The sequence below is a fragment of the Anolis sagrei genome, chromosome 6 (assembly GCF_037176765.1).
Source record: "Anolis sagrei isolate rAnoSag1 chromosome 6, rAnoSag1.mat, whole genome shotgun sequence".
Taxonomy (NCBI): domain Eukaryota; kingdom Metazoa; phylum Chordata; class Lepidosauria; order Squamata; family Dactyloidae; genus Anolis; species Anolis sagrei.
The window spans coordinates 10,548,963-10,567,023 of NC_090026.1; the positions used below are offsets into that span (position 1 = coordinate 10,548,963).

At 41.0% G+C, this 18,061-nt stretch overlaps 1 protein-coding gene across 1 annotated transcript; it reads right to left on the reverse strand.

The window, feature by feature from the left end:
• Positions 1-410: 410 nt before the first annotated feature.
• On the reverse strand, positions 411-5,776 carry LOC137097317 (uncharacterized). Its single transcript, XM_067469569.1, has 4 exons — positions 5,687-5,776; positions 4,505-4,798; positions 1,928-2,035; positions 411-733 (listed from the first exon to the last, which is right to left on the reverse strand). Exons 1-4 carry the CDS (start codon positions 5,733-5,735, stop codon positions 411-413), a joined length of 774 nt encoding a protein of 257 aa, XP_067325670.1. The 5' UTR covers positions 5,736-5,776.
• Positions 5,777-18,061: the final 12,285 nt, after the last annotated feature.

The following is an 18,061-nucleotide window of genomic DNA, read 5'->3' on the forward strand; positions in this document are numbered from 1 at the left end:
TTGCATTTGAGATTTTTAGTTGCTGGGATTTATAGTTCACCTACAATCAAAGAGCATTCTGATCCCTACCAATGATAGAACTGGACCAAACTTCCCACATGGAACTCCTATGACCAACAGAAAATATGTTTTTGGATGGTCTTTGGCAACCCCTCTGAAACCCCCTCGTGACCCCCCCCCCCAGGGGTCCTGACCCCCAGGTTGAGAAACACTGGTTTAGATGAAGGCTTACATATTTTATCATTCAATTTCTCTTCAAAACAGGAACCGAAAGAAAACTAGATCCCTCACTCCATGTGTGTGTGTGTGTGTGTGTGTGTGTGCGCGCACGCGTGTGCTTAATGAGGATCTGTGGCTAAGATAGTTGTGGTTTTCCAAAGGTTATTGTGCAAAGAAAAGCTGGTCCTGTGTCAGTGTGCTCTTGTACAATAATAGACAGCGGTGTCTTCAGCTGTAAGCATATTTATTCTTAGCTTTGCCGTAGATCCACTTGTTGAGGGGGTCACACGTCCCTTAAATTCATTGGCAATAGGTGTGTCATACCCCACCCTAAAGCCTGCTATATAGATGAGACCTTTCCCAGGAGCTTCGCGCACCCAATGAATGTGATGATCATTAATATTGAATCCAGATACCACACAGTCCAGAGTTAGAGAATCTCTTGGTAATGCCATGATCTCACTGGGTTGTGTCAGGGTGATGGTTCCAGGTGAGCCCACTACAAGGAGACCACCTAAAAAAAAGAAAGGAAAATATGCATAAAATTTATTTATTTATTTACAGTATTTGTATTCCACCCACCTCACCATGCAGGAGAGTCAAGGCTGATTACAATGCACATATACATGGCAAACATTCAATGCCATTTAGTCATACAACATATATAGATGGTCACAGAGGCAATTTAACATTCCGGCTTTTCTGGCTTCATGAGGGTATGCTCAATTTCAGCCACAGGGGGAGCTGCCGCTTCATTGTCCATTTGTGACACTGAGTCCTTTGATGGAGTGCTTCCTCATTCTCCTGCATACTGCTGGAAGGTTTTATGGCATTATAAATTAGTTAAATTAGCCTCCTAGCATAAAGCAGTACCTAAATTTCCTACTTGACAGATGCAACTTTCAGGCTGCATAGGTCAACAGCAAGCTAGACTATTAATTGCCGGGAGCTCACTCCGACCCAAGCTGGCTTTGAACTCATGACCTCTCGGTCAGTAGTGATTTAATGCAGCTGGCTCCTAACTAGCTATGCCGTAGCATAACTTATGTGGCACCCAATCTCTCAAATCACCCAATTTGAAGCGACTTTGGATTTCAAATTAACCTGTTTTTTTAAAGATGGATAAAAATACACCAACAATATTTGAATACACATACATATTCCATTTTGGTCTGCAATGATTAGGAACTTAAGGCGGATTAGAAGCAGAGAAATAATTTGTTTAATTTACATCTTGCTACTAGCCAACTTGATTTACACTTTCAAACAGGAACACAAATATTTTTTAGATTTTATGTTTTTATAAAGATCTCTGGTCACAAACTATGGATAATAATGTATATATTGAGCAAAATAGACAATCCAAAGGCATAACTTGGTATAATTAAGCAGGCCTTCTTTTAAAAACTTAAATCCCAGATTCTGCTTTGAAGTGTAGGTGATGGGACATAAATACAAAACTCCACACTACTTTGTCTTTGGACGTGTAAATATTAGTGCTCAAAGAATAATGTATTTAAAGAGAGATGATCAGATGAAAACTGCTTCATTTCTGTTACTACTATAACAATAAGAGCACAGAATCATAGAGTTAGAAGACACCACATGGGCCATGAAGGAAAAGCCCAATCAAAGTACCCCTAGCATATCTCCAAAATATCATAACTTTACAAATTCAGTGAAGACGACAATCTGGGTTGTTACTCACCTGAGAAGAAGAGCCACAAGGCTGAATAAACATAGCTGAAACACTGCATAATAACAAATCTATTCCTCCTTTGATGGGTGGTAAGGAATATGAGGAGTGACCACACAACTAATTATCAGCTCCAACTTCCTATATAATCAAGGGCAAGCAAATTATTTTGCATGTCAGAAATATGATTTCTCACATCAGCTTTTTCTGGGCCACCCCAACCAAATGAGTTGCATGACCCTGGTGTTATTGAGATGGTGAAGACGCTCTGAGTAGGCTTGGGCCCGGATCAGTTTGACAAAAAGTTTGTTTTTTGTTGGGTTTTTTTTTTTTTGTCGTATCAGGAGCAAGTCACTTCTGGTGTGAGAGAATTGGCTGTCTGCAAGGACGCTGCCCAGGGGAAGCCCGAATGTTGTTGGTTTTTTTATGTTTTATCATCCTTGTGGGAGGCTTCTCTCATGTCCCCGCAGGAGGAGCTGGAGCTGATAGAGGGAGCTCATCCGTGCTCTCCCCGGATTCGAACTTGTGACCTGTCGGTCTTCAGTCCTGCCGGCACAGAGGTTTAACCCACTGCACCACCAGGGGCTCCCGGTGTGATTTGTAATATTCAGTGGTCCATTTCATGTAATCCTCCAAAATGGGGAGGAGGGAGCTAAAAAGCTGGGCAAAACGGATCAAAAGAGATGGATTTGATATCTCCCAGACCAAATGGACTTCCTGGCCCCTACCCCTCTGAAACTGGTAGATATTGATCCATAATATTTCACACACTATGAATTGTAGTCCTCCATAAGAAGGATATGTACTACTTGTAATTCATCCAGATCTGGAAATATAACCCCTGAAGTATGATTGGGGATCAGAGAGCCATTTTCCTCTCTTTCAACTCCCCAGTGGGTCATACTGTTATGCTTGATAGTGACTGGAAAGGCCTTTTGAGTGGTGGAAAGTCATCTCTTATATTGGTTTTTGTATTCTGTTTTTTAAAAAAGGTTCAAATTAAGAGCTATCATTACCTTACAATGTGCTTTATCATATGATTTAAAAAAAATATGGAGGAGGGGTTCAGAAAGACCAAGGGCTCGCTGGATGTAGGTGAACTACCACTTCAAAACTCAAGGTCAATGCCCACCAAATCCTTTCAGTATTTTCTGTTGGTCATGGGCAGGCCTGTAGCGAGGGGGTGGTTTTAGGGGTTCAACCCCCCCCCCCGAAATGTTTCAGATTTTTTAAAAAAACCTGGTTTACTCATGAATTTTAACTGGTTAACCAAATCCCCATGCTAAGTCTATGAGATGCAAAAAATTAAGAGTCCCTCCAGAACTGTAAGCACTATCTCAAGCAAATATTGACAATTTATTCACACTGTCATTACTTGCAGCAATAGCCGATGTAGTGAAGCAACCAAGTTGGGGATGTGTGTGTTCAATGCTCTCATTAAGGAGGCCAGACTTGGTGGAGGTGATTGACAGGGGTGGAGCTGCAGGCTATGGAAGGTTGCTCTGCCCCCTGCTGTGCTCTTTGCTTCAGCGTGAGCTAAGAGGCAGGTTTCAACCCCCCCCCCCCCCCAAATTTTTCAACCCTCCCTGAAATTTTCTACCCCCCCCCCCCCCGGCCCTGGTCATGGGAGTTCTGTGTACCAAGGTTGATTCAATTCCATCATTGGTGGATTTCAGAGTGCTCTTTGATTATGGGTTAACTACAAAGCCCAGCAACTACAACTCCCAAATGACAAAATCAACTCCCCCCAACCCCACCAGTATTCAAATTTCAGCATATTGGGTATTCATGCCAAATTTGGCTCAGTAAATGAAATTAGGTCCTGCATATCAGATATTTTCATTATGATTCATAACAGTAGCAAAAATTGCAGTTATGACATAGCAACATAAATAATTTAATGTTTGGGGGTCACCACAACATGAGGAACTGTATTAAGGGGTCAAGGCATTAGGAAGGTTGAGAAACACTGCATTAGAGGAATGAGTACATTGATATATTTATTTATTTATTTATTTACTATATTTGTATTCCGCCCCTCTCAGCCCGCAGGCAACTCAGGGCAGTTAACAGAGGAAACAATTCAATGCCCAACAAGAGTATAAAACATTTAAAAAACATTAACATATAATATAAAACCATAAGAAAATCAATAAAAAACATAAATCATATGTGTCACTTAATTAAAAACATTGTGCAAAATCGTAATCCAATTGTTCCATATTCCTATGTCTGTGTTACACTGCATTGCCAAACATTTGCTCAAACAGCCAAGTCTTAACTTTTCTCTGGAATGCTAAAAGGGAGTGGGCTGATCTAATATCCATAGGAAGGGCATTCCATATCCCTTCCTAGGGATAATGTCTTTTACTCCACCAGATCACACCCAAACAGAAGAAGGAAGGAAGGAAGGAAGGAAGGAAGGAAGGAAGGAAGGAGGGAGGGAGGGAGGGAGGGAGGGAGGGAGGGAGGGAGGGAGGGAAGGAAGGAAGGAAGGAAGGAAGGAAGGAAGGAAGGAAGGAAGGTAGATGAGACGTCCCAAAGGATATTGTACGAGGAAACCCGTATCTCATATCAGTGTGTCTCCCCTTCCACAGTAGTAGACCGAAGTGTCTTTAGATGTCAGGGTGTCTATCCTTAGTTTTGCTGTACTGCCACTTGTGAAGGGAGTCACACGTCCCTTAAATTCTTCATCAACTATTACAGGGTCTCCAGTTCTGAAGCCTCCTATATAGACGAGTCCTTTCCCAGCTGCTTGTCGAACCCAGTGCATGTGGTGCCTGTTGATATCATACCCTGATACTACACAGTCCAATGTGATGGAGCCACCAGGGAGTGCTAGCACAGCAGTCGGCTGAGTCAAATTGACAGATCCCAAAGAACCTGTGAAGGAAAAGCAAAGTTAAAACATAGAGAAGAGGCAATCAAAGCAGGAGTGATTTCAAATTCACATTTCTATACATTTTCATTTACAGGTATCTCTGTTGAAATACATAACTGAGACCTAAAGCTAAATTTTCATCTTAAAGATCTCAAAGTGTGGTAGAAGTTTACTGTGAGCAGAAATATTACATAACAGAAGAGGCATACCATGGCTGACTTTCTGTCCATTACTATACAGAAGACGGTGTCAAATCAATTGAGAAGGAAAAACAGTGCATGGTTGCAAAAGCATGGTGCAAATATGACAAAAGAGCAGACCACATGTCCAATATGTGGGTTTGGGGTGTAATTCATAATGGTTGGAAGAGCGCATTGTCAAAAATCGGATAGACAAAAAGTGGGGAATGCCTACTTTCAAACATCAGAGATCATTTTGTGATGTGTTAAAGCAATATTTATCATAGTCTGAATATGCAGCATTCCTAAACAAACATCCTTCAATGGGGCAGCAAACCCACAACTAAAGCTAAATACTCTATATTAGAAATGTTGGATCTTAATCTGAATATAGCATTTCATAGACCAGTCTAAAATGGTAGGAGATTCATTTTGCTTTATCTGGAAATCTCCAAAATTACTAGGCTGAAACATTTTCTGATGTTGCCACCAGGTATAAGTAACGTATGCACCCTACCCTCCAATATTTAGTGTTTCAACTGGGGTTAAACAAAAGCGTAATTGGTCTTCACATAATACAATAAAAAACCAACATGATTTCTCCCCTCGAAGTTTTAAAATTCTAGTATTGGGGGAATGAGATCAGTTTTATTGTGGATTATGATGTCTTAAGCAGGAAGGCATCAAAAGATCATGTGGCAGTTTACTTACCAGGAAAGAGGAACCATAGGACAGAACAGATGGAACTCAATGCCCACATATTAAGAGATCCTTGTTTTTGGTTCAATCAGCTGCTGTCAAATGCTTGCATTAGACCTACAAACCAGTTTATCATTCATGCGTTCTTATATATCTCAGAGGAAACAAATTTCTTTGCATTGAGAAAATTTCCTCTCCAATCATTTTATTCCCTCCCATTTACTTTTTTAATGCTGGCATCCACCATCACTGACCAGTTTCCATTACAGGAATGGTCCTTTAAACATTGGCAGGGTGAATTTATGGCTCAAACGTTTACATCTGGTTTTCTCAGCATATAATCGTTTTATCCATTCCCTCCCTGTTCTATCTCTTTGTATATATTAAAATAAAATAAGTTTGAAAGCCAACGGGTGCAGCAGTTTGAGTGCTGGCCAAGGGGTACATCTTCATTGTGGAATTAATGCAGCTCAACGCCACTTTAACTGCCATGGCTCAATGCTATGGAATCCTGGGAGTTGTCATTTCACAAGGTCTTTAGCCTTCTCTGCTAAAGTGGGCTAGTGCGTTACCAAACTACAACTCCCAAGATTCCACAGCATAGAGTCATGGCAGCTAAAGTGATATCAAACCGCATTAATTCCACAATGTAGATGCAGTCCAGGTCTAACTCCTTGTTCAGTCACAGAGACCCACACATCTTTGGCATGTTCTACACTTTCAGCCTTTCAGAGAGGCAATAGTAAAACCCCATTGAACAAATGTTGCCAAGAGAAATCCATGATACATTCTCCTTAAGGCCTCACTCAACTGGAAATGCCTTGGAAGACAGCAGCATACATTCAGGATCTAATTGTATATTCACTTATTTATTTATTTATTTATTTATTTGGGATGCTTCTACCCCGCCCTTCTCAACCCCCTAGGGGGGACTCAGGGCAGCTTACAAAAGGCACAATTCGATGCCTAACAACTACAACATACAATGCAATATACAATACACAAATTTAAACATAATATCACAGTTATAGCTAATTAAAACAATCAGACAATAAACTAGCAGCAATAAAAACATCTTGTGGTCAGTGTTCACCAAATCCAAGTCCGTAAACCAATTAGCATGGTCGTTGTCCTTTCCTACTCTGGTCATTATTGGTTGTCTTTGTCCATCTGCCAGCCTACCCAAAGGCCTGGTCCCACATCCAGGTTTTTAGCTTCTTCCTGAAGGAGAGGAGGGATGCTGATGTCCTAATATCCCTGGGGAGTGCATTCCACAGGCGAGGGGCCACCACCGAGAAGGCCCTGTCCCTCGTCCCCACCAGTCTCACTTGTGATAAAGGTGAGGCTGAGAGCAGGGCCCCCTCAGCAGATCTTAAACTCCGAGGTGGGACGTAGAAGGAGATACGTTCAGACAGGTACGCTGGGCCGGAACCAGGTACGCTGTAGGTCAAAACCAGTACTTTGAATTGTGCTCGGAACTGGATCGGCAGCCAGTGGAGCTGACATAGCAGGAGAGTGGTATGCTCCCTGTATGACGCTCCAGTGAGCAATCTGGCCGCCGCCCGTTGGACTAATTGAAGTTTCTGAACAGTCTTCAAAGGCAACCCCACGTAGAGCGCATTGCAGTAATCTATTCGGGATGTAACAAGAGCGTGGACCAGACTGGACCTACACTGCCCTATAATCCAGTTTCAGAATGTGAATTAACTGTATTGTTCTGAGGGCAGCATAGACTGATATAATTCAGTTCAAGGCAGTTAATCCACATTCTGAAATTGGATGATAGGGTGTAGCCCCACTGAATTGGATGGAAGTCAAGCATTTGTGGATAAGAATTCTAAACCATGCAGTCAATCTCCAAACTAAATAAAACTCAGCAATATCAGTGACAGAAAATTTAAACTGGGAACCAAGAACGATTGCCAAACAGGAAATGTGCCATGATTCTCCCAATGTAATATATAGTTTGTTTCTAAATAATCTATTGCAATCGTTTTACTGTTCAGAAACACTGAAAGTCAAGCACACAACAAATGTGGTTTTAATGCATTCTCATTTCCTTCTTTTTTTTCTACATTTCAATACAAAATTGTTTTCATCTTTGGCTTGACAGAAAACCACTTTCCCACTACTTAAATATAGTTCTTCACCTTTGTGCCTACCATGGCAAAATAGTGCCACCTTCAGCACTGAGCATGAAGAACAACCCCTCCTCCTCTAATACCCATAGTCCAAGCTTGTTCATGTTCACTGAACCCAAAAGTAGCAGTTGCAGGGGAAAGGGCAAGAGAACAATAAACATGTCTCAATAAGTCATATCGAAACTTCCTGTGGTTTTCACAGAATGAGATACAAAGGGAAAACAGATTCTCTCTCATTCTCTCATCCTTAGATCTTTGCTGCCATCAAGTGGTTGGCGCAATGGGTATAGTGCAGTCACGTCTTATGTGGTGGTCACAGTGCTTCTTCAATAACAGGGACATTGACATTATCTGCAATTATCACTATCATATCATAGGTGATCACTCATGGCTCTGTATGATTATCTTCAGAGGCGGCCCTAGGTAATTTTCAACGGTAGGCAAACAGTATTTTGGCACACACACACACCCAACCAATCACTGATATATATTTTCTATTTGTCGTGGGAGTTCTGTGTGCCACATTTGGTTCAATTCCATCATTGGTGGAGTTCAGAATGCTCTTTGATTGTAGGTGAACTATACATCCCAGTAACTACAACTCGCATATGTCAAGGTCTATTTTCCCCCAAGAGCGCCCCTGGGCAAAATCAACTATACTGCAAATGCTTACTTTGCGTAATGGGTTGAGCCGCCCCGATTATCTTCCAAGGACAGAGTCTTGGCGGAGGGTCTGTAAGTGACTGTGAAGACCTATTCTGGATCCACATGGTCTGTCACATTGATGACACAGATTTCCAGATATTGAGATGGTGAAGAGAAAGAGAACTTATTAAAATTATGGCTTCTTTTTCATTAATTATACCCAAGATTAAGACTAATTTCCTTGATGGAAAATTTTACAGTGGATCCTTTTTTCCTCTATGGTAATGGAGAATGCTCATGGGCAGATATTGTACGTATTTCTGAACTCACAATTTCCAAGAAAGACCTCTGATTGAAATTATGGAGAGCCATTATGAAACATTTAAGCATACAATGAGGAATGTTTAGCCCTCCAGACATTCTGGTCTTCAATTCCTATCAGCCCTACTCAGCCTAGTTAACAGAGGAGATAAAGTCCAGAAGGGTCAAATATTGTACACCCTTGTTATGGAGAATACTGAATAATAATTGATTTGGTTTACAACAGCTTCTTGTGACACAGTCTAGATTCAAAGCTCTTATCTAAACTCATAGGAGTTCTGTGTACCAAGTTTGGTTCAATTCCATCATTGGTTGAGTTAAGAATGCTCTTTTATTGTAGGTGAACTATAAATCCCAAATGAAAAAATCAACCCTTTCCCTCATCCCACCAGTATTCAAATTTGGACGTATTGGGTATTTGTGCCAAATTTGTCCCAGTGAATGAAAATGCATCCTGCATATCAGCTATTTATATTACGATTCATAGCAGTAGTAAAATTACAGTTATGAAGTAGAAACGAAATAATTTTATGGTTGGGGGTCACTACAACATGATGAACTATATTAAGGGGTTGGGGTATTCTTTCCTTAGGCGATCCCTTGTAGTCCGAGGATGATGGTCCCCCAAGTTCGGTGTCCTGGGGGTGGGTTCATAGGTGGCTGTGGAGCCCTATTCTTGACCCACATCTTCTCCCACAGTGAGGGCATTGGTTTCCAGGTGGGAGGCAGTCTTGGTCAGGGTTGGCTTGACACGCCTTCCTCTTGGCACATTTCTCTCTGTCACCCTCCATTCGTGCCTCTTCAAATTCTGCAGCACTGCTGGTCACAGCTGACATCCAAGGGCCAGGGCTTCCCAGTTCTCAGTGTCAATGCCAGAGTTTTTAAGATTGGCTTTGAGCGCATCTTTAAATCTCTTTTCCTGTCCACCAACATTCCGTTTTCCATTCTTGAGTTCAGAGTAGAGCAACTGCTTTGGGAGACGGTGGTCAGGCATCCGGGCAATATGGCCGGTCCAGTGGAGTTGATGGCGGAGGACCATTGCTTCGATGCTGGTGGTCTTTGCTTCTTCCAGCACGCTGACATTTGTCCGCTTGTCTTCCCAAGAGATTTGCAGGATTTTCCGGAGGCAGCACTAGTGGAATCATTCCAGGAGTTGCATGTGACGCCTGTAGACAGTCCACGTTCTGCAGGCATAGAGCAGGGTTGAGAGGACAATAGTTTTATAGACAAGCAGGGTCGGGATATTAGGAAGGTTGAAAACCACTGCCCTAGAGGACCTAGGAAATTCTTAGATTCTTCCCTAGGAATATTCTAGGTCCTCTTGGGTAATCCTATGGTAACTTCTGGTGGAGATCATTCATTTCGATAAAGTTTGCTATCATCCATGGTTTCCTGTTTCCTATTTCCATTGTAAGTTCAGGGACATATGCATGGATATGGGGATTGTACTGTAACACACATAAATCTCCACTACTATGGAAGGAATGTAGTTTGGTTTTGGCCACCAGGTGTCCCTAAAACGCTTAACATCCCCATCAAAATCATGCTCTATAACTTGTAAGTTGAAAGGCCACTGCTGATATTGTCTTTATTTGTAATGCATTTAGTGTCTACCATTTCCCCAGATCAAGGACTCAAAATGATATAAGTGAACCTAAAACAGATACAGTAGACCCTCAGCATTCACTGGGGCTAGGACCAGATGGTCTCTATGAAAGTGGGCGGAAATGCAAATAAAACTGCAACATTTTTTTAACCTGAGAGAAACCTTTCTAGGCATTTGTGAGACCTCCAGCACTACTCTGTGCAGAAGTTGATCACTGAGTTTTCCTGGACAACCTACCAGTGCCTAGAGAAATATTATCTCTATGAATCTCTAAGTCATCCTGAGTAGAGTTCATGTTTGAATTTTTCTGGAGGATCTAGAGATTCCATAAATAACAAAGTTGCAAAAATTAAACCCACAAATATGGAAAGCAGACTCTACTGTTGTTATTGTTTGAAAAAAATGTTTATTCGTTCAGTCGTTTCCAACTCTTTGTGACCTCCTGGACCAGCCCATGCCAGAGCTCCCTGTCAGCCATCACCACCCCCAGCTCCTTCAAGGTTAAGCCAGTCACTTCAAGGATAATATCCATCCATCGTGCCCTGGGTCGGCCCTCTGTTTAAACAGCTCCACTGGTTGCCAATAAGTTTCCGGTCCCAATTCAAGGTGCAGGTCATCACCTATAAAACTCTAAACGGTACAGGACCTGCCTATCTGCACGACCACCTCTTCCCCTATGAGCCCACATGGTCCTTAAGATCTTCCGGGGATGCCCTTCTCTCGCTTCCGCCCCCGTCTCAGGCCCGATTGGTGAAGACGAGGGAGAGGGCATTCTCGGTGGTGCCCCCCCATCTCTGGAACTCCCTCTCTAGGGAGATTAGGCTGGCACCATCCCTAGTCACATTCCACAAGGAATTAAGACATGGATGTTTCGTTGTGCCTTCGACTGATGAACCCTATGACAAACGATTGTACTGTGATTTATTTGCACTATTTAACCTGAATTCCTATATTACATCATTATTTATATATGTATGTTAAACTGAGATGATCCTGTTCCTGTTTAATTACTCTGTTTCCATGATATCTCCTGTGCCATTTATGTTCCTGTCCACCTTATTGAACTACTTACCTTTTAATCAATTTGTATGTTGGCCTCTTTCCCCCCTCCAAAATTTGGGTTGCTGTTGCTTGATGCTTGTTTATTACTGTTATGCTGTTTTGTGTCTTTTTAATTTGTAACTTGCTGTTGTTTTGCTTTTAATTGTATGTTGCCTGGGCTTGGCCCCATGTAAGCCGCCCCGAGTCCCCTTGGGGAGATGGAGGCAGGGTAGCAAAATAAAGTTCTTCTTCTTCTTTTCTTCCTTTTTCCTTCCATTTTCCCCAACATCATTATTTTCTCCAAACTATCCTGTCTTTTCATTATGTGGTCAAAGTATTTCATCTTTGTCTTAAATATCCTTCCCTCTAGTGAGCAGTCGGGCTTTATTTCCTAGAGAATAGACTGGTTTGATCTTGCAGTCCAAGGCACTCTCAAAATTTTCCTCCAACGCCACAGTTCAAAAGTGTCTATCTTCCTTCACTCAGCCTTCCTTATGGTCCAGTTCTCTCATCCATAGGTTACTTTGGGGAATACCACTGCTTTAACATGATAATAGTACATGTGAAAAGAATATAGGGGTGTTAGTAGACCATGAATAAAACATTAACGGATAGTGTGATGAGGCGATCAAAGATTCCAATGAAATCCATGCTGCATCAACCTGAATATAGTCTTCCACTCGAAGGAAATATTAATCTCACTCTGTTGTACTTTGACCAGTCTTTGACCATCTAGAATAACATGTCCAGTTCTGGGTACCACAATTCAAGAATGAGTTTGACAACTTGGACCATAGCTACATGAAGATAATCAAGGTTGGAAGTGAGTCTTATGGGAAACAACATAGGGATCAGGGTATATTTAGTTCAGAGAAGTGAAGATTGGGAGGTGGTATGATAGCCATCTCAGAGAGCTCCTGCCTTTGTTGTGGAGTTCCCCAGGGTGCTATCCTCTTGCCCCTGCTATTTAACACCTACGTCCGGCCACTTCCTGGAGTTTTGGCATAGAATGCTACCAGTATGCAGATGATACCCAGCGACTCTTGCGTCTCGAACCTGGGACAACCGCGATTCCTGAGAACTTTAAGCTGTGTTTGGAAGAAGTGATGAGTTGGCTGCGAGCGAGCAGACTAAAAGTGAATCCTGCAAAAACTGAGATACTCTGGCCCGGCCAGCCACCGGAATTAATCGAATCTCTGCCTGATTTTGATGGGGAAGCGCTGGTTCTGTCTGCCACTGTTAAAAACCTTGGGGTTGTGTTGGCCTCATTGCTGACGATGGAGGCCCAGATCACTGCCATAAGTAAGCAGGTATTTTTTCATCTTCACCAGGCAAGGAAATTGGCATCCTACCTTTCAGTAGAAGCATTGGCAACGGTAAGCCACACAACAGTCACCATGAGGTTGGACTATTGCAACGCCTTATATGCCGGCCTTCCAAAGTCAACAACCCAGAAGATTCGGATGGTCCAAAATGCAGCGGCCAGGCTGCTAGCAGGATCATCTATAAGATCCCATATTACACTGATTCTGCAACAATTGGCTACCAATAGAACATCGGATCTCTTACAAGATACTGATCCTGACATTTAGAGCTCAAAATGGCCAAGGACCTTTATATCTTAGGGACCGCCTCATTCCTTTTCTCCATCAGTGGTCACCTATCCACCCAGGAAAATCTCCTATACATACCAGGCCCTAGGGAGGTACACTTGGAAGCTACAAGGCGTAGAGCTTTTTCGACCTATGCTCCAATTCTGTGGAACTCATTGCCTCCATATATTAGAGCAAAGTCGGATTTGCAACCTTTTGTAAAGGCGCTCAAGACTTGGCTGTTTGGTTGTGCATTTAAGTAAAGTGATCAGATCTAAATTTGCCAAATAGTCACTGTTGAATGTTTTTATGTTGAATGTTTTTATATTGTGTAAATGCTGTTTTAAATTGTAAGTCGCTCGAAGCACCTTGGTGGAGAGCGACTAATTAAGAAATAAAGTGAAGTGAAGTGAAGTAATGCTTGAAGAGATGACATGTAAAAGAGATAGCAAGCTTGGTTATTTTTATTCCCCATGCTCAAGAACATTAACAGGATTAAAGTTACAAAAAAAGAGAGAGATTCCATTTAAATGATAGGAAGAACCTATTGACTGCAAGATCTGTTCAGATTGCCTTGCAGGATTGTGAACTCTTTGGAGTTCTTTGAACATAGTTTGATTAGCCATCTTTTGGGGGTGCTTTAGTCATGTATCCCTAGTTGACAGGGGTTGGACAAACTAGCCCTTGGGGTCCCTTACAACTTTATGATTCTAAATGCTTACTGATAAGTATTGCTAAAAATGAATGTCATATAAAATCATGGAACCATAGGATGAAAAGTAAAACCCTACAAAAAAGAGAGGTAAGTCTGCAGAACCATGTCAGTTAAACCTAACTGCTGATCTTCCCCTCCCTCCCTTCTTCTCCTTGACTCTCATACACCTGAGTTTATGAGATGTTGATCACTTGTTCTGTTTCTCAGTTTCACAGATCTGCAATTAGACTGAAACTCAAACTTAAAGTCTTGATTCTTTCCATTGGAATTGAAACTATCACCTGGTCCTTCCAAGTAACAGGAAACTCCAGACACATTAGGTCTTGTACTTTGGCTTTAGAGTTAAAATGTCTTCCAATTAAATATTTTAGTTCTTAAAGAATACACTTTGAAAACAACCTCCAAAATTCTTAAGACAATTAATGATCATATCAACCCAATTGATACTGATTCAGTTAGACCTTTTATTCCAACCAACAAAGTATATATATGGTAAATAAAAAAACACAGCCACATGCGGACCCACAAGGAAACCCATAATGGAAGACCATCTTACTCGTCCAACGAGGGATTGCCTAAGTACAGTAAGTAAGTAAGTAAAATGGTAAATAAACAAAGCAAATGTTAGCTGAATGAAGGGTTTTGTGTTTGAATTGCAACTCCCATCAACCCCTCACAATTGACTATGGCTAAGATTGCTGAGAGTTGTAGTTCAACAGCATTTGAAAGATGGTCCTTGAGACCATCCACGCTGCAGAATCACAACAGTTGGACACCACCTTAAATGCCATGGCTCCTATGAAAACTGGGATTTATAGTTTGTTGTGGCACCAGATCTGGCTGACAGAGAAAAGTAAATAATATTACAAGAACTACAAATTCCATAATTCCATAGCAGTTAATGTGGTATCAAACATCTATAATTCTTCAGTGCCATTACATCTTCAGACAAATAAGTGATACTTTTCCTTCAAGCTTTGCCTTATCTTTCATCCCATTGGAGCACAATGAAGGAAGATAAACTGGACTTTAAAAAGTCCTAAAACCCAACACACAATACCTATGAATCATAATTGCTTCCAATGACAGGGATCCAACAAAAATAACAAAATAGTTTGTGCTACATTGGTAAATATGCAAGAAACTGAACCACATCAAAATATGCATTTCATATTAATTTCCTGTTCTTGATTCCTGTGAGTTTTCCAAGCTGTATGGCCATGTTCCAGAAGCATTCTCTCCTGACATTTTCCCCACATCTATGGCAGGCACCCTCAGAGGAACATGCCTATACAGCCCAGAAAACTCACAGCAACTTACAGCCACCCAGTGATTCTGGCCATGAAACCCTTTGACAACACAATTTCCTATTCATCGTAACTTGCACTTTCACAATATATCCTTCTTGTCCTAAATGTGGAGAATGAGGTTGGTTATGAACTATGGTTTCTATAGTATGAAGTAACATGAAGAGCCCAAATTTAAGGCATTAACTCCAGTTATTAATCCCAACTAAAATAGATCCACTGAGTCAATGGAAACTTGATAATACAATGTTTTTCCTAATGTTGGACTTGCTATCGGATTTAAGCCCAACAGCCTATTTAATCCAACCTCCTGCTTCTTACAGGGATCAGACAAAAGGTTCTAGACGACCCCAAGTAAAACCTTAAAGAAATCCTCTTCCTCTTTTTTGTTGCTGTTGTTCTATTCCCCCAGAAATGTTTAGACATATAAAATGCTTTGGAGTAAGGAGACGGCATGTATATATATGGGCCATTAATAGGGTTACACAAATGCTGACATTTAGGTCAGTTCCGTCCATTCTATCTACAGAAGTTGAACCATGCTTCAACATTATCTTTTGGGGAGATTGTTTTAGAAAGTACAGGGTAAACCATATGGTTCAGCCTCTATAAAAATGGGAAGAATCTGTAGGAGGCTTTGAAGAAATATCTTAAGGATCCCATAACTGCATCCCAGCATGTGCCACCATGATCTACAAATGAGCAGGATATGGGCGAATCAGACCATCCCAATCAATACAGTTTCTACACATATGTGAAAACTGGGTTGAACATGCCTAATTAATCCCAACTAAAACAATAATTGTGTTCTTGGAATTTATCTATGTGTATATGAAATTATCCACCATTAAAAGATAAGCTTAATTATAGGAAAAGATCACTATGGACAGTTGTGAGATCTTCCCATGTCAAAAGAAGCCTAATTTGTAGGCCTGGGTAACAACGGAAAAATTTGTTTCTAAAATCGATTCGTTTTTTTGGGGTTTTTTGCGTTTCGATATTTAAAAGAATTCCGAAATTTTTCTTTTAAAAAGTTCAATATTTACAAAATTTCGTAAATGTTAAAAAAATTACGAAACATTAACGAAACAAATACGAAACAATAACGAATCGATTCGTTAATGGCGGACGCGACCGTGCAATACACTAAAAAACCTCCAAATGGGACAGGGGGAACTTCTGAAGCTTCCCTCTCCCTCTGTTGTTGACTGTTGGTGTGATATTATATTTTTTTTCACTAATTAAACAAAAAACAACTATAAAACTTGCCCCAGACATGCGGAAATAATAACGAAACGATCTCAAACCGATAACGAAACGAATACAATAACGAATCCGAAGCATTTACGAAACGAATTTAAAAATTCGTTTCGTTTTTAAGTTGCTCCAGAATGGTTCGTTATCGCGTCATTATAAAAAAAATAACGAATTTTTAACGAATTACGAATTAACGAAACGAAACCGCCCAGCCCTACTAATATGAGTTAAACAAAGAATTAACTCTCAAACATACAATTCCTTGCAGGGACTCTAACCTTCAGACTCTTGGAAGATAGAGACATCTATGAATCATTGCTATTTTCTTGATGTACAGTGATCTTCCATTAAAATGTATTCCATAGGATACCTGTATGAAACTGGTAGAGGATACATGGAACACAACCATACTGGCCATTCTACTAGGTTCCTCCATCTGCCCTATCTATTTCCTTTTACTCAAAGATAGCTGAATGTGCCCCATGACTAACTTGTTCTTAGCCTGAAGCTCAAAAGTAAAAGGGAAGATGATGTTCCATTTCCAAAATAAGATCTGTTTGTCTGCCAGGTTGGCTGGATTTTCTACACCAGTGGTTCTCAACCTGTGGGTTCCCAGATGTTTTGGCCTTCAACTCCCATCAATCCTAACAGCTGGTAAACCTGCTGGGATTTCTGAGATTGTAGGCCCAAACACCTGGGGACCCACAGGTTGAGAACCACTGCTCTACACCAAACTGAGGGCAAGGAACACCACTTCGGGCAAAACAACATAATGATCAAGCCCTAGTTGTCAGTTGGGGGATCTTTCCAAACCTAAAGCCTTTTCTATTTCCCAGTACCCATATATAGAAATATGCTGGCTAGTTTTCCAAAGCTCAATATACCAGAATCCCATACTATATTTCACAAAGACTGCCATTCTTCTTATGAATCTTTTCCATTCATTGCTATTGAACCTTTTCACACCATACAATGTTAGTATCGTATTCCATTTTACATAGGCTACAGTCTATAGAATTTAGAGAACTGTACTTTGTTGTTATGTGTCTTCAAGACCATATCATGGGGTCTTCTGGGACCGAGAGGATGTGAATCAGCCAAAAATGGGACACAAAAATGGGTTTCATGGAATAAGGAATAGATGCCTGGTCTCCAGAGTGGTTGTCTGATACTCAAACCATTATATCATGCTGACATATCTTCCCTTTAGAACAGGCATCCTCAAATTGCAGCCCTCCAGCTGTTTGGACCTCCAACTCCCAGAATTCCTGATGATTTAACAAGCTGGCTAAGGCTTCTGAGAGGTCCAAACAGTTGTAGAGCCACAGTTTGAAGATACCTATTTTAAAGGCAGCAGACCACCATCTTGCCTTCTTGGTTTTCTTTTTCTTTGGGACATACTTTGTTGCCGCCTCCTGAACAATGTTGCAGACTTCTGTCCATAGTTCTTCTGGTACACTATTAATTAAATCTAGTTCCTTAAATCTATTCTTCACTTCCACTGTATATTCACTAGGAATATTTGTGAGATCATATCTAACTGGTCTGTGTGTTTTCCCTAATTCCTTTTAGTCTGATTCTAAATTGTGCAATAAGACTGGTTCATGATTGGAAAAGGAGTACACCAAGGTGGTATATTCTCATCCTCCCTATTCAACTTGTGTGCAGAACACATCATGCAACGTGCAGGGCTTGAAGAATCCAAGGCTAGAATTAAAATTGTTGGAAGAAACATTAACAACCTCAGATATGCAGATGATAT

Coding starts and splice junctions, on each gene's coding strand:
- LOC137097317 (XM_067469569.1), bottom strand. CDS start 5,735: ATGTGGGCATTGAGTTCCATCTGTTCTGTCCTATGGTTCCTCTTTCCT. Junction 4,799..5,686: donor CCTATGGTTCCTCTTTCCTG/GTAAGTAAACTG, acceptor TTTCCTTCACAG/GTTCTTTGGGATCTGTCAAT. Junction 734..1,927: donor CTTGTGGCTCTTCTTCTCAG/GTGAGTAACAAC, acceptor TCTTTTTTTTAG/GTGGTCTCCTTGTAGTGGGC.